The sequence below is a fragment of the Sphaerulina musiva genome (assembly GCF_000320565.1).
Source record: "Sphaerulina musiva SO2202 unplaced genomic scaffold SEPMUscaffold_9, whole genome shotgun sequence".
NCBI lineage: Eukaryota > Fungi > Ascomycota > Dothideomycetes > Mycosphaerellales > Mycosphaerellaceae > Sphaerulina > Sphaerulina musiva.
In genome coordinates, this window is record NW_016017391.1 from 333,797 (window position 1) to 350,349 (window position 16,553).

Consider the following 16,553-nt stretch of genomic DNA (forward strand, 5'->3'; position numbering starts at 1 on the left):
TCGCAAAACCTGCGGCCATCACAGGATCGGCCCTCACCACAGGATGCGGTCTTTGTTTTCGATGGCCAAAAACGATCCCAAAATAGATGTCGAGCGGACTAAGCTCCTCCTAAGGTCCAGTGTCAGTTACTAGGAGGTAACGACAAAAGCAGATACTCATGCCGGCTCGATTTCTCAAAACTTTTTGCCACTAGATGTACCAGCTGTTGCCAGTTTCTCCTTCACTTCTCGAAACAGAAGTCTGTCGATATACATCTTCTGACTTTAACTTGCTCGGCCGACGATACAAAACAGAAGTTTCGGACTCATTGCCAGAGCTTCTCCTAGTCCAAGGATACCGCGAAAGAGGCCAGTAGTAGCTGGATTCAGTAGTCCCTCCAAATCACAACAGTCTTCATCTGCAGATTTTTTTGGCTAGAGCACTGCAAAAGGACAGAAAAAAATCCACTCGACTCCATCAACTGAACTTGGGGCTGCAGGGCAATAGAGGATCTTTGGTCGCCCAGGCCATAGCAGCAGCGGCAGTTCGCTCACTCAGGTAGGTAAGTACCTTAGCTGGCGCATGTGCACCATGATCCTTCTTACAGAACCTCCGCTGCTGCTCGCATTTTCAGCTGCTTGCTTGCCAAGGCAATTGCGTTGACACATGCATGCATCGTCTTGCGCAACGCTACCAGGTACGAAAATGAAAAATTGCCCCCTCCATCTCTGCTCGTGCATCCATTTCATGTATACTGTACAGAGGTGTTAGCCGAATACATACCACTTAGCCATCCCCGTCGTCAAATACCCATCTAGCATGCCTCGGCGTTCATCTGTATATAACATACCTATATAAGGTACCTTACCTACATAATATATGCACCATATCGAAAGTCTCGGATTAATTGCCAAGTCGGCTTATCATCCATCTCGTAGTCTGGGCATCCAGGCTACCTCTCCAGAAGCGACCTGTAAATCGAGATTATTTTTTTCTTCAAGACGAGTCGAGGCGAGGATGTTTATATGCCAGATTAGATTACTTGTAGGCAGGTTTTCCGGCCGGAGAAGAATGAATGAAGCTGATGAAGAGGCGAAGGTAGAAAGGAGCGGTTTTGCTTGGAGACGAGGTTGGTTTGGTTCGGGAGACGCGTTGCGCGTTGAGCTGTGGAACTTTGTTTAGAGTGGCCCTCCTGAGCCTCCTCGTTGCTCACTAAGGTTGTCGGCATTTCTTAGCTATGATATGGGATCTTGCCTTCATACTACATACATTACTCGTGTTGTGAAGTACTGGGGTTTGGCTGTCGCTACTCATTGCATTGGGATGGCCGCACTTACATGTACCTGTACCTGTACCTATTGTCAGGACTCACTTCTGTAGGTAGGTACCATGTAGGTTCGCAGTTGAAGACGACATTATAAGTAAGGGGTATTGCACATTATCATTCATCTACAACTTGACTCTCCCACTCTGCAACGCCTGCCAGTCATCTCTGCTATAGGGCACATATGCGCTCGTTCCCGGCGGCATCCAGAAGACCTGGTCCTTACTCCCCGACTTCTCGATCAAATCCAAATCTACACCTTCTCTCTTCGCCTGGCCTTTTTGGATCTTGAACGTCCCCGTATACGACAGTTGTGGTGCCACTCGGAGGAAATATGGCACTGCATATCGCGGCAACTTGTCCAGTACAAACTTGCCCAGACCGCTGCAATCTAGACTCTCTGGCATGAGTCCTTGCTGGAGGACAATGGTTGCGCATCCGCATCTGCCATCTGCGTTGGGGACCGCCACGCCGTAGACGTTTGCTTCTGCAATTTGGTGGAATTGGCCTAGGACATCGGCGACTTCGTTTGTTGACACGTTTTCGCTTTTCCAACGAAATGTGTCCCCTAACCTGTCGACGAAAAATACCCTCCCATCTGCGTCTTGTCGATGGACATCTCCACTTCGAAACCACAGGTCACCTTCCTCGAACACATTCCGTAGCCATCTCTTGTCTGATGCAGCTTGGTTTTTGTAGTAGCCCTTGAAGACTTGCTCAGCCATGGCAGGATCGACCTTGTGGAAGACTTCTCCGGGCTCATTGACACCGCATCTCACCACCCATCCGTCCTGGTCTCTTACAACCTCTTCAGTATCCGGGTCGATTTTGACGCGCACTTCTTTATCCCCCATCTTCCAATTCCACAGCGCTCCTCTGATTCCGATAGCTGATCTGCTGAAGTCGCCGTGGTTGCAGTTGAAAGTGGCACCAAGCCCATCGGTCGCAGCGTACAGTTCATGTATGATCGGGATATTGAAGCGTTGTCGGAATCCTTCCCATACATCAGGCCTCATTCCATTACCCCACGCCATTTTGACGCAATGAGTAGCTTCGAGCGGATGAGGTGGAGCATTGAGGAGATATCGACAGAGCTCGCCCACATATTGTAGATGTGTAGCTTTCGAAGCATGGACCTCAGGCCTGCGTGGAAAAAAAAACAAAGACCATTAGTAGGCTGATCCCAAATAACAGAGCAGGTCACAACTCACCAAAAAGTCTTATGCGAGAATTTCTTACTCAGTGTCATCGCCGCGCCCGCATATATCACAGGAGTCGTACACAATCCTTGCGCAGCAGCGTGATATAACGGTAAACACGTATAAAACTTATCCCCCCGTTTCAGGCGCAAGTACTGTGCCATACCTCGCGCAGTGTTGATATTTCTCCCGCTGGGTATCATCACGCCTTTCGGCAACCCCGTCGTACCGCTCGTATAAATTAGACTGCGAGTGTCGCCGGCTTGCATACCTGCAGTGCGTGCTTCCGGTATAGGTGTGCTATCGCGTAGCTTTCTCGCGAACAGTTCTTCGTCGTAATATACGATTGTGATTCCTGCTTTCTCGAGATCTTCTCTGCAGGGCTCGAGGCGCGAGGATGTTTCGCGGTCGGCGAGGGCGTAGCGGCAGTCGCAGAGCTGTCACATGTTGAATTAGCGATTTTTTTCTTATTTACTGGGAAGATAGCATCATCGTTATTAGAGGAGGAGGAGGAGGAGGAGGAGGAGGAGGAGGAAGAAGAAAATGAACACCTGCCTTGACACAATGTGATAGTGCATTGCCAGTCAAATTGTGATTGACGAAGCTCTGGCTCGCACCAATACCATCCAGTGCAAACCACAAGAGGAGAAATTCTGCACTGTTGGGTCCATTCAAAGCGACCATTTCATTCCTCTGAATGCCGAGATCATTCATCAACCAATTCCCGACTTTTTGGAGATCCTGGTGGAATTGCTTATATGTCCATGACCTTCCTTCATACTCTAAAAATTGGTGGTTTGGAATATCTTGCTTGGCCCAGTTTTTGATGTCGTGATATACTGTTCCTTCATTATTTGCCATGCGCTGCTCGATGAACTGCTGAGCTTCAATCGCGGCATTGTCAAGACTTCCCTTGGCCAAATCGCTTCGCACGTGGTATTTGGCGTCGAGATAGGCTGCGGCTGCGGTAGTGCCTGCTATTGCTGCAGCAATCGTTGCTGGTAAGGTGTCAGCGGCATACATTTTTGTTTCTCAAACGTGATCTGCATCTTGAGGAACTTACCCGCCATCGCGAGAATGTGTGGCCTGTCCAGGTCGACCTACACCGCTGCAGGAAGATATCGCATTGCCTTGAGATCTATAGAGGTCGCACAGTTGCAGCAACGAAAGCAGGATGAGCTCAAACCGATGGATGCCACGACGTACAGCATTATGCTGCATAAGAAGGCCTCGGATGTAGCTCTGCGATCGACACCCCAAACTTTGCGGGGGATAACAATGTTGAAGCCCCGCCCGGAAAGAGGCATCGCCGCCGAGAATGCCGGCTTTGCCGTGTGTGACGAAGATGTTTGGTGTAAGCCAAGCCTTGGGAAATCACTGGCTGGTGAAGTAATTATAAGATTCTAGGGGCTCCTGTTATGTAGAGGTGGAGGTAGCACGGCAAGCTTCTCCTGTTGTCCATATATCTGTGGCTCCCGACAAGATTCCCGACGCGGCTACGCCGTGCAGCTCGATTGACCGGTCGCTCTGGCGGGGGTGATGATGGCTTCGAGCTCTTACCTCCTAGGTCGAGCAGACCATCGATTCAGTGGTAGGCCATATCCGGAATCATGTGCTAGGAGGTACAACGCCGGGAAGCCGATGGGAGACCCGGGCCCGAAAAACAAGATGTTGAAGAGTCCGCGACTCATCTATTTCGTGTCGAATCGTCGACGCCATCAAGAACCGATGCCTTTGCCATACCTATAGTGTACACTGCGAGTCAATTGCTACATGGCAGTAGATATTGCAGTGCCGTCATCCATATCACGTCCATTGGCGTTGCTACAAAGCAATCAGGATTCACCTCACCTCTGGCATCAGAAAGGTGTCATCATCTAGGACGGCTGCACATCATTTTGCTTTCATCCTGAAGGGATAGAGATGCTCATACAGATCCGGTGGTGTTTTCAGAAAGCCTGACAGCGCGTGTGCGAAAGCGCGAGAAAGAATTGTCACCGGTTTTGCGCTTACATATGCTATTCGAAGAAGACGGGACGGGAAGCATCATGTCCTTCCTCGCCGACAACATGACAGACAACATGACACAGACACTCCCGTCTACATTACCTGTACAGGTAATGTAATTACTTCATGTTCGTCTCGACCTTCCGTCGCCATATACCGCCGGATTCACGACCTGGAAGTTCTGCGCACGTGGGAAGTCGTGGACGCATACAAGAGGCGCAGGTCTAGTGTTTGACCTCATGTCGCGGAACCGCCTTCGATGGCCTCTTGTCATGCGCCGGTCACCTTAGACGCTCAGCCATTGACTTTCAGTAGTCTCAACTTCCGACATCGAGATCGTGTCTGCAGGTACCTCCTACGGGCTTCCGTGTATAGCATGTGTGCTACGAGGTAGGAAGTAGGAGGTACTGTACAATCCACCGGGGCTCGTACTGCGACAGAAGAACAGCCCTATCAGTAGAGTAACCTTGTGCCTTCGAACGACATGCTTACATCGTTCAATCGGCCAGACCCACTGTACGTCGTTACATACCTTTAGTTAATTTGCTGGCAGGCTCGCTTCCTCGTCTGGTAGACAATGCGAATCTCAGATCTCTTCTGCTTCCGCGTCAAGATCACGTCGATGGTTGCAAAGCTGAGTATCCACTACTGCTCAGTTACGACCATCTGCAGACATCAGGATCTGTTACAGCAGATGTGTCCAATCAAGCTCTGCTCGACTACAATTGCCTTGCTCTGTATCACGCCGTTGTCGACTCTAGCCGACCCACATCAAACGACATAGCAGCGATATGCAGAAGTTCGATAGTTTGTATGATGCTCTTTCGCATCCTTCCAGGTCTATACCAGAGGACCTAGGCCGATTTCACCAACCTCTTCTGCACACGCACGACACTGTCCGTACATTGGAATGCATAGCCAGTGCTTCACAATGATCGATCGCATGCGGGACTAGTAAATTCTTGTCGCGCACCACGAATGCTTTTCCTTCATGGCCGTATATAAGATCTTTAGAAGGACGTAGGTTGTACCACATCACTCAGCATTCACTACTCTCGGCTCCTATCCAACCCTCAACCATCAATCTCAAAATGATCGGATTCAAAGTCTTCTCCCTCCTGGGCCTGGCGCTCGGCGTCGCCGCCCAAGGATCATTCGGTGCCTCAGAAAACTCGGCCAAGATCCTCTCACTTTTGGTCGAAGCAGACAAGGTGACTGTCAAGTCCGGTCAAGCTGCAGCAGCCTATACTCCCAACAACCAACGCGCGACCAAAAACCTCGAGAACTTGAACGCTCAACTTCTCCAATCGTGGCAAGCTGTCACCACCGCCGCACAGTCCAGCCAAGGATTCTACACCGCGAGCGGAGCCCAAGCCATCGTCGACTTTCTCAACAAACGCCTGGGTCCGGACACAACAGCTGCCGATCTCATTTACACCAACCAGCGCGATACTTTTGTCAAGGGGGGATTCATCGATTACATCAATCCTGGTCTCCTCAAGCTGAGAACTGCCGTGGACGCTGCATCAGCTGCCGTCAAAACGAAGACGCCTGCCAAGTATCTAACCCCCATGGATTTGGGATTCTTGATCGTCGTGCAGGACTACGCGAACACGCAGGAGATTCAGCAATTCGGCGGAAACGCCAGTGTCTTCAGCGGGTCGTTGTGTACTAGCCCGGTACCACCTTACAACAGTGGAAAGAGTGGAAAGAGTGGAAAGAGTCCCAAATCATACTCTTCTTGAGTCAGCTCTCCGTTGGTAGGAAGAGATGTGGGTTTACTCCTTTTCTAAACAGCAAAGATGGGACAACGAGAAAGAAGAAAGAAGAAAGAAGAAAGAAGAAAGAAGAAAGAAGAAAGAAGAAAGAAGAAGCTCGTCTGACCATAGCCAACTCATCGTATACAGGAGCTCAATAAATGAATAACTGACCCTACTAATCTTATGACCTCGCGGATTAGACCTCGCAGTAAACTCGATACCTATGACTATGTCTCCATTCCTCCATTCGATTTCCACGCATCCGTGCGTCCGTTACCTACAGCAACGCAGTGTCTCAATACCTACATAACATGTACCCCATCTGCATTACCCACCTCCATGTAGGTAGGTATAGAGCAGAAATTCGTCAGCTGCCTACTACCGCCTTGGTATTGGAAAACAAAAATCCGCCCATGAGGTACGCTGACTGCAGCAGCAGCAGCAGCAGCAGTGGTTGTGTAATACTTGTAAGGTATGTAATCATACCTACCGGTAGTCTGGTCTGGGGAAAGCTATATACATACCTGATACCTAAGGTAGGTATGACTGCGTATATGTAGTACCTCCTAGAACTAACTACCTACCTAGGTAGAGCAGCGACAGAAAAGAAAAAGAAAAAAATCAAACAGGTTGTGAATCCTTCCGTCCTCTTCCGCGCGCGTGCTCGATGTTTCATACCTAGGTATACCTACCTTGCTGTATTTCTCCACAAGTGTGGCTATTTCTTTTCGGGGCCTTTCTTAGGTACCTAGGTATGCAGTGCCTATATGATTGGCGATATCAGCTATGGCGCGGCGCCAACCAGTGCTGTGTACTGCTACTACAGCTTTGCAGTCGATATGAAGTTTTTTTTCAGCAGCCATGGATGCGTCGGCACCCCAGTGAGTGCGAAGTCCCCATTGGCGCTGATGAGTTGAGAATTGCCGTTGTTCACCACGCTGGTAAGAAGTTGAGAAGAGTCTGGGATCGTACGTTGGCGACCTTACTTTTGGGAACGAGTGGTCCTTGTGCCACGCGAACCCGTTATAGGACGTTGCTCCGGCGAGCGGTCATGTACCTGGTTATCAGACACGATACTGTACCTCAGGTGTGCACATACCTGACCTGATATAAGGTAATCATAGCTCGATTAGCATTCTACTGGGAGGTGTTGATATCGCTATCAGAACGCGTGGCGTCCCAAGAATCTTCGGGATATCGGCTGACGCTCTGCTCTATATCTTACCTCCAAAGCTACTACTTCCTAGTACAGTAGTCTCCGTCCCCACGGTCGGGCTGTGTGCAAGCCACGCGTTCTGCCGTGATGAACAACCATGTCGTGACTCCTGTGGGAAATACATCATCATGGAGGTATCTGATTTGATCCTACCACAATTGGCCCGCTGACCACGCGGTGCTGGTGTTTCCGTGGTTATCAACATGCATTTTGTGTGCAGATATGTCGCTTTTGCGTCGTCATTCATCTTGTGTTGGCGAGGCTGCTTTGCTGTGGCGTGTCGATGGACCCTCCAGAGTGGTCTATGGCGCCTGCAGGTGCTCGAGCCCAGATCGCAGCGACAAACTGTACTGTACTGCGCCTCCTACTCTGCAGCTTGCAAGGGTTGCTGTAGCTACAGCACTCTATGTCGACTTTTCTCCCCACGCTAGACTGACTCGACCAGGCCAAAGATGTCGGTACACGATTCGGGGTGCAGCGGAGAGAAAGAGATTTCCAAGTCATTTTCTAGCATTGGGACACGGTGTAGAGTCAGTGGCCGACACACCAAAGCAGGAGTGAAGATGAGGAATCTTGGATCTTGACAGTGTAGCCTGCTGGGAAAGTTTGTTGCCGATCGCTTACTGCAGTCTGTGAGGCGAGATCTCGTCACATCAAGGGTACCAAAGTGCTACTATCGTCCAATGAAGCCTCGCGGGAAGCTGCAGGTCTGCGGCTTTTGGAAATTGCAGAACTGATATGCCTCGTGCGCCAAGCCTGTTGTATCGCATGGGTGCCGAAGAGTGAGTTCAGAGTGTAATAATGTCCTCATCAGGCTGGATGGCCATGAATTAAAGGTATGATGTTGGTGGTTCTACTACCTCCCGCAGAATCACGAGCTGGATTTGTGAGATTCTGAGAAGTGGTACATGGTAATTATCGTGATTGTGATACGCCCGGCCATGTTCCACCGTCCCGAGCCAACTTTCGGTAGACGTTGTATTCCGTCTTGGAGCTTGCGAACCTACGCTCCTACAGAGGTACATACCGCTAGTCTACACCCCAGATGCACGCTTGGCACTCCAACAGCCTCCATAGTGTGTCCACCGCATCGAGCTGTCGGCTGAGGTGAGCTGCCTACACATAGTTCTCACGCGCACACTGCACTCGCTGCCCGGTGTTGAAGCGCATCTCCCGAAGTCTGGCGAACACGGGAGGTGACGGTGAGGGTGAGGGCAGGGCGAGGTGATTGTCGGTGGTACTCCCCAGACTGAGCGGCGCTTCGGGTCAAGATAGACATTGCACAGATCGCATACTGGCGCTTGCGCTTCAATGCTTGCGTTCGATTGTCATCATTGCTCTCGCTTCAGGCGGGAGCTTCCTATGCGCCATCTCTACTCACTGTACACCAGCAGGTCTGGGTCACTGCCACCAGTCAGCCCAGCTGCGATCTTGCATGATGATCACATCCTACCTTACCTACCCTCCATGAAATACCTCCTACATGTACTTCTTGCGTGCGCATTTGAAACGCCTCGAGGACTTGTCCCCGTCTACTGTACGCTACCCCTGCGATAGCTATTCAGCCTGGCATTATTCGGCTTCGGGGACGCCTTGCATGAACGACTCTGCGCTGTGCCCAGAATGATACCCGCCGCCCTCTGTGGGCTTATCTGAGGGCACAGGATCGATCAGATCTTCTGGAAAGCAGATACCAGGACGTCAGCACAAGAATAAGACTGGACTGGTTCCCTCAGAGTCAACAATCATCAATCAGATCAGATATGGTGCGGCCAATCCAAGCCTCGGCACTCACGCAGTCGTTGTCTTTCGATCGAGTGGCTTCTTCGGCCGCACGTGGCAAACTCCAGCGATTCGACGGCATCGACAAGACGACCGAGCAATGGGATCATCTGCGTAGGGACCATGAGATATGGTTTGAAGATGGTGATTGCAGTGTTCACCTCTACGCTGTCAACACATCTCATCGGGGCCCAAGTTTCAAAATTCCTCTGAAGATTGTAGAGCAGACCAATAGCCGATACCTGCTTCAAGAGTGCCTTCGGTCAAGCCCAGCGAGCAGTGAAGACGAAGGTTCCGACAGCGGCTTTAGTGGGTCCGCAGATGGAAGCCAGCTTGTTTCTTCCTCCGAGCTTTACATTCCAGCTCCGCCCTGCGCAACCCGACAGGAAGCTCATCTGTACCACATCGGCACACGAAATTATTTTGCCCATCTGGTCAAGGCCCCGTTGGTGGGCGAGACGTTGGGTATCGCCATTACGGAGCTCTGGAAACGAATACACCTATGGCAAGCAAGCGAGGTCGCTCAATATGACTTGCGAGAATATCTGCAAGAGCAAGGATACTTGAGCTACGTGGAAAACCCTGGGTATGCACTGGCATCGTTGTACTTTGCAGAGCGGACTCGAGATAAGGATACATGGTCGGACGCCTTTGTACATTGCGTAGGCATGCACGATCGGCTTGAGGGGAGTGAGGAATATGCACCTTTGAGCGACGAATCCAAAATCCTGCTGGCACACGCCGCGAATGACATGAAGTCGCACATCTCTCAGGTAACGAAGAATCTAGGCACCTTCCTCGAGGACGACCTTGGCCCGGAGAATCTCGGCTTGACTAGATATCTACGAAACCATCTTGACCGATTTCGAAGCACGCTTCACAGCTTCTATGTCCAGGAGATCAATGGCTACTTCCCTCCGGACGAATCAGACCCATGGGGTAAGAAGTTGTGGCATGGTATGCACAGAGACTTCCAGTGTCTGTACCTGTACCTGGCAGACGCCAAGTCGTTGGTCGATCATGCGAGCAACCTCGGAGCTCAAGGCGGTATTTGCGTCACGCAGACTTTGAATGCATTTGACGAACGTCACGACTTCGAGCCTCTTGTGTACACTCTCCCGCTTTTACCAGAAGTCAAGGCACGACCAGAGCCGCCAGGTCCGGAAAAGAGGAGGAATTTGGGATCGATGCGCATAGCTCGTGCAGGCACCATTGGATCTTACAAGCCGACACCAGGACAGGCGTTGGCAAACGCAACAAACAGCGACGATCCTAACATAACAGGAAATCGCTTGGTCCAGGAGTACAGGCGTTTTGAGAACACGAAAATGGAGGAGAAGACCACGATTACTGAAGCTCGTAAAGTTCGATGGCTTTTGGTTTACCAGGCTCTACAGATGCTCAACAGCATTGCACAAGCACCAGCTGAGGTCCGAAACGCGACAGGTTTATCTTATCCTCTTTGTATCCTGGATCCAGCATGTCCGACTTGGATGGCGGAGGAGCTGACGTGGCAAATGCAAGATGAACTTGCTGCGCACGATGCCGGAGCATTCGAAACAGTACACGAGTCATTGGAAGACGACAGGATATCCATCCATCCTGATTGCGAGGCCAGCTGTGCCGCCGACTATTTCTCCATGACTTCTTTCAGGAGGACAGATTCTGGTACAAGCCTGTCGAGCGAGATAAGCACTCCCCTCAGGGCGAGCTCGACCTTGTCTCGTACTGCTTCCATTAGATCGAGCGTAAGCACGCTACATCGATCCGTGGTCGGCAGTCTGGTGCGAAGAAACAGCCAACGACGCACTAATTCCAGCGTTCCGTCCGCGAGGTCACCCACGGGGGGCACCTTCTGTGAGACTCTGCACGAGTTACACGGCAGTGAGGTGGAGGAAGCATCGCCGGTCGACAGCATGATGAGCTTCGACGCCAAAGTCGCAGCAGCCGAGCCGGAGATGGTCTCTTCTTTAGGACCACCTGCAACGCACAGTGACGCGCCAACACTGGAGATGCATCAATTATCGCTAGATGGTACTGTGAAGCCTACCGGAAGGCTGCGCCATACCTCAATTCGACGACAGAGGCGAATTTCTGTTACAGACTCCGAGGAGTGCGAGTTTCCAGCTAATGAGGCTATGCCGATGGTTGTACCGGAGACCTCAGACTTCAGCGGATTTGCGTTCGATTTCGACGTGCCAGTATCGATGACAGAACATCTACTAGAAGTCTCTGGTGTTCGGTCGATGCATACATAAGCTATAGGCTGGCTGGAGACGATCTTGGATTTCCATCGGAGAACACTCAGACTAGTCTTCTGAACCAAAGAAAGCCCGTGTTCGGACTAGTGGGCCTTGAGTGGCGTTAATTCAGAATGCGTTTCCTGTGCAGACCCGAACGAGGTCAAAGATGGTCGTGAGAGGGAGATCCAGGCTCTCGAAGGGTTGAGTGATGTTGCTTATGTTTAAGATACCCATTCCGCAATATATTGTTGATAGCTTGCCCCATACTATATGGTTGGTGCTTTTTCATCGAATTGACCTGTCCCTTGATGTCGTCTTATCTCTGATTTCTTCTCCGGAGACTTGGAGGCTTTCCATCTGTAGAATAATTTTACGCCAAGACGGCAACATGCAATGCGGGCCGGTCGGCCGCTGCGGAAAGTCGCCGAGAAATGTAGATGCCACACTTCAACTTCTCAGTCACATCATTTCTCCAGACACGGACAATTTCACTTCCTGGACATGGACAATGCAAACCCGGCCGAGGGACCAGATACCTTCAGCCGGGTACTTCCTCTTCCCTTCCGGCTTCAATTCGAATTCATCCTCGGGATCTGGTTCTGGGCCTTGAACCTGCATGGCTTCCATCTCCTGAACATCGACATCTTCACGCTGATACACTATCCCACGCGACCTACCCTGGATGAGCCGCCCCTACACACGTCGACTTATCGTCTCGCTACCGTCCTCGGTGGACTGTGGACGGGCGCGATCGTACTGTTTTGGTTCCTGACTTTGGGCAATGCAGATCTAGTCATTGCTTACGACTGGATTCCGAACTTGCTATTCTTCGTCATTCTCGCTGTTCTGTTTGCACCCAGACTGCCATGGGCGCGAGCTCTTTTCGGTACCAGTAACGCTCACGGCGTCATACGACTGTTCACTGGAGTGCTCAGATGTGCACCTGGCGGGATCGCGAAAGCAAAGGGAGAGAAGTTCGGAGATGTTCTCCTGGCAGATGCCATGACATCTTATTCGAAGCCCATATCCGAGATTTTTGTTGTGTTCTGCATGTTGCTGAAAGGGCTTCACACTACGAATAAACCCGACAGAGCATGTGGTCATGAGTTCATTGTGCCGCTCGCGATTGCCTGGCCATTTCTCATACGCCTGCGACAATGCATCATCGAGGGGCAGCGTGCCAACGCCTTGAAATATGCGACGGCATTTCCGGTGATCATCCTGAGTTCGATGACTGGCAAGGATCCCACTTGGAAGGTTTTTTGGTGCGCATGACTCGATAACACTTGGGGGGGTATCGGTGCACTGACATTTATCTTGTAGGCGTATAGCGGCTCTGGTCAACTCGCTGTACTCATTTTGGTGGGACGTATCTATGGATTGGGATCTGACCTTACTTTCGAGACACCGCCTCCAATCGCCGCTCGGACTTCGGCAGCAACGAGTTTTTAGGCATTCCGTCTTGTACTACCTGGTAGTCGGCTTCGACCTCGGCCTCCGATTTGCGTGGTCCTGGAAGCTCTCATTGGCGTTGGTCAAATTGGATGGTTTAGAAGGCGGTATATTTCTACTGGAGATTATGGAATTGACGCGTCGTTGGATTTGGGTCTACTTTCGAGTAGAGACTGAGTGGGTGAGGTCGAGTGGGCCTGCGAGCATTGCACTATGAAACATTGTACGAGTATTGTAGGACTATTGTACGCAGCAAAGCCCACAGAGGCATACCAGTTGCAGCTGATAGTAAACAGTAAGATACCAGATCACCAAGACATCAGTCGAGTCATGCATTCGATTACAAGCCAGAGCGACCGATCGTTGGAGGCTGGCATAGCGGCAGCATCGGGACCCGGTTTCCAGGTGATTGATTGTCACGAGACCATGTCTCCAACACACTACGGAGGGTGATCTCTTAGTCATGGTCGGCTTTACCGTGATTGTACTGTAGTTGCCCAGACTTGCGAGACTCCACACTCTCTACACCTGCATTTACCAAGGTACGCCCGACCCGCATATCATGTCAGGCACACTCACCCAAATCACGCCGTCACACGAAACTTTAGAGACATGTACCACAGTACCACCACATACACACACACGCTTCCGGGAGTGAAGTATCGCAGCTGGCAAAGAAGAGAGGTACGTACCAGTCCGTGCGATAAGAGTAGGTACCTACGTACCAGCTCTTGTGTTGAACAACAGGCAGATGAATATGATCTAGTTCTGTTTTTGATCTGGTATTACATGATAAGTTATGCTCAACCGGAGCAGAACGCTGTCCCACTTGGGGTGCTTGCATATCTCTGCGATTATTTCGCGATCTTCACGAGTGCCGCTAGTAACCTCTCGATCCCCGTAGATACGATGACTTCCAGTGACATTTTCCGTTCATCAATGTCATCTTCCAGCGACATAGTATGGCCGTGACCAGCTACTTACATCTAGAAATATCAGAATCCAGAAGCATCTGTGTTCAGCAGCATTCGTACGCAGCAGCATCTTGCATTAGCTTCTCTCCTGGCTTCCAATAGCAACACTATCTTGGTCACGATGGTTACGCTCGAGTGTCTACCTGACGAACTGCAACTCATGGTATTCGAATTTGCATATTCCCATCGAGAGATCCACATCGCTCAGGACAAGAACCAACTCGAACGCGTCGCCCCACACCACGACCCCCTGGGAGTCATTGACAAAGTATCAATGGACACCTCTATATCAAGAAGAACCCAACCAGCTGCCTGGCAGGCTTATCTCAGCTCAGCGACATGGACGTTCTCTTCACTGGCAGCTGCAGCTCGCCACATTGATACATATCCATCGATTATGCGACAAATCAAGCACATTCGAGCCAATGCTCGTGAGATTGATATCATCCTGCTGATTCGCATGCTGTCTGGCGCTGGCTGTAAGCTTCGCAGCATTGAGCTTGGACATTGCACGGCGGATCACCTTGGCATACGATGCCCGAAAGATGACGCAGCACCTGTATTACAAAGAAACGAGGCAGAAGTGATTCAGCATTGCCTAGATCGCAGCTGTCAAGCCACTAGCATTACCACTGTGGATAGCCTCATCGACTGTGCTCTCGCACGTACCTTGACCGCCATCCTGACCCTGGAAAAGGTGGTCATCCAAGCAGAATGCGACTTTTGCCAGACATACACGCTGGACTGCGACTGGAGATTGTTCTCGCGGGAAGCCGAATTGTGGATCTTGCAGGCTGTGGCCCAGGCAGGATTGGGCTCACATGCTAGATCTCGAAGTATCTTGCAGCTGCAATGTACGATTGCGTCTATGAAGGAGGAGTTTATGGTCCGACAGCAGCACGATAGTATTGATATACATTGCGGCACGGATATTGAGAGCGAGCTCGAAAGTGATGATGATCTCCAGATCATGTTCAGCTGAGCGATAGGCCGGCGTTTGGTCAGGTTGTATCTTGTTTGGGAGAGCGATTGGTGTAGAAGTGCGTTGAAATAATTGGTGTGAAGAAGAGGGACGACAATATGGGTTACGGCCTGGTGTATAGAGCAGGCTGCGAGCCTTGTGTGTACATAACTAAGGTACCTACCTTACCTTGGGTACCTTACCTTAGGGACATACTTAGCCATATCGCGGGCTCCGCCCACTCGTAGTTCTACTTCACATGCGAAGTGCACGTGCACTTCGGTAGAACTAGCTTCGGGAGCTGCCGTCGGCGCCCCCCACAAAGCTGGTGACGGCACCACGTTCTGCGGCGACAGGCTGCGCCTTCTCTTGTCTTCCATCACCAGATCCTCCCCTGGCCACCGTCGACTACTAAATACCTCCTACATTACCCATCGAGCTCGCGGCTTGCACTTCCACCGACATCGACCTCCACGTCTCAAGAAATATTGCCCGCGATGGCAGCGAACACGAAATACACACCCGCGCCACAACGCGACAGCTTCGAGGAGCAGGCCCCTCATTATTCCCAACCGCCACCTTCTTACCAGGCTGAGCCTTTGCTAGGAGAGGCAAGGAGCGAGGATGACAATGTGCCCGATGACTTCAAGGTGGGATAATACAACAGCAATACGATAATGCTCAGATGCTGACGGGACAACAGTTTGGCGGCTCAGTCGCAGAAGCTACTCTCCCCATCCGCATGCAATTCATTCGCAAGGTCTATGCCATCCTCACAGTTCAACTCCTTCTCACCACGGCACTCAGCGCCGTGTCCTTCTTCTCGCAGCCATACAAGAACTGGATCCAGTCGAACCAGTGGGCAATGTGGGTGTCGCTCTTTGGAGCCATCGGATTCATGCTTTTGACGTTCTGGAAGAGGAAGAGTTACCCTATGAACTTGGCCTTCTTGGGCGTGTTTACTGCTATGGAGGTATGTGCATCTAATCACCTCGCACTTCCACTACGAGTGTACTGACGACCATTCGCCAGGCATACAGCATCTCCGTAATAACCTCATTCTACGAATCACGAGTTGTGCTCCAAGCCCTCATATTCACGCTCGGTATCTTCGTCTTCCTCTCCCTATTCGCCTGTCAGACCAAGTACGACTTCACGAGCTGGATGCCATACCTATTCGGAGCACTGTGGGTGCTGATTATCTTCGGCTTCATGGCGGCTTTCTTCCCTCGAAGCAGTGGGGTTGAGCTCGGATATGGTATCGTGGCGGCTTTGATATTCTCAGGATATATCCTGGTGGATACACAGCTGATCATCAGGCACTACCACGTGGAAGAGGAGATCGCTGCGGCGATTAGCTTGTATCTGGACATTCTCAATCTGTTCTTGGCGATTCTGAGGATTCTCAACAGCCAGAACAACAATTAAAGATGGGGACAACAGCTGGTGGAAGGCGTTTTGAGGCGTTTACTAGCGGGCTTACGAGAGGATAAGAATGCGTTCACGAGCAGTGCATACGTGTAGTTATAGTCTTGGAAATGTTCAAAAGGGATTCATATCGACTGGTGGGATACTCTCGCGTGATCACAAATGGACATGTTTACCAAGACGACCTCACAGACTGGTTTCCTGGCTAGAGTCAGATATCGGTTGAC

At 50.9% G+C, this 16,553-nt stretch overlaps 5 protein-coding genes across 5 annotated transcripts; 4 read left to right on the top strand and 1 right to left on the bottom strand.

Moving 5' to 3' along the window:
- Nucleotides 1–1,405: 1,405 nt before the first annotated feature.
- On the bottom strand, nt 1,406–3,592 carry SEPMUDRAFT_90672 (fatty acid transporter). The gene is made up of 4 exons (XM_016910534.1): nt 3,567–3,592; nt 3,059–3,501; nt 2,516–2,940; nt 1,406–2,447 (listed from the first exon to the last, which is right to left on the bottom strand). The coding sequence occupies exons 1-4, from the start codon at nt 3,571–3,573 to the stop codon at nt 1,430–1,432; spliced, it is 1,893 nt and encodes a 630-aa protein (XP_016757964.1). The 5' UTR covers nt 3,574–3,592; the 3' UTR covers nt 1,406–1,429.
- Nucleotides 3,593–5,601: 2,009 nt separating this feature from the next.
- Nucleotides 5,602–6,255, top strand: SEPMUDRAFT_50268 (uncharacterized protein; the record flags this gene model as incomplete). The annotated part of the gene is made up of 1 exon (XM_016909157.1): nt 5,602–6,255. The coding sequence occupies one exon, from the start codon at nt 5,602–5,604 to the stop codon at nt 6,253–6,255; it is 654 nt and encodes a 217-aa protein (XP_016757965.1).
- A 2,337-nt stretch (nt 6,256–8,592) lies between these two features.
- Nucleotides 8,593–11,772, top strand: SEPMUDRAFT_150957 (uncharacterized protein). Its single transcript, XM_016906502.1, has 2 exons — nt 8,593–8,892; nt 8,947–11,772. The coding sequence occupies exon 2, from the start codon at nt 9,250–9,252 to the stop codon at nt 11,524–11,526; it is 2,277 nt and encodes a 758-aa protein (XP_016757966.1). The 5' UTR covers nt 8,593–8,892; nt 8,947–9,249; the 3' UTR covers nt 11,527–11,772.
- A 222-nt stretch (nt 11,773–11,994) lies between these two features.
- Nucleotides 11,995–13,262, top strand: SEPMUDRAFT_150959 (EXS-domain-containing protein). Its single transcript, XM_016906503.1, has 2 exons — nt 11,995–12,776; nt 12,835–13,262. The coding sequence occupies exons 1-2, from the start codon at nt 12,013–12,015 to the stop codon at nt 13,178–13,180; spliced, it is 1,110 nt and encodes a 369-aa protein (XP_016757967.1). The 5' UTR covers nt 11,995–12,012; the 3' UTR covers nt 13,181–13,262.
- A 2,017-nt stretch (nt 13,263–15,279) lies between these two features.
- SEPMUDRAFT_150960 (UPF0005-domain-containing protein) lies at nt 15,280–16,530 on the top strand. Its single transcript, XM_016906504.1, has 3 exons — nt 15,280–15,548; nt 15,602–15,871; nt 15,931–16,530. The coding sequence occupies exons 1-3, from the start codon at nt 15,396–15,398 to the stop codon at nt 16,324–16,326; spliced, it is 819 nt and encodes a 272-aa protein (XP_016757968.1). The 5' UTR covers nt 15,280–15,395; the 3' UTR covers nt 16,327–16,530.
- The last annotated feature ends 23 nt before the right edge of the window (nt 16,531–16,553 follow it).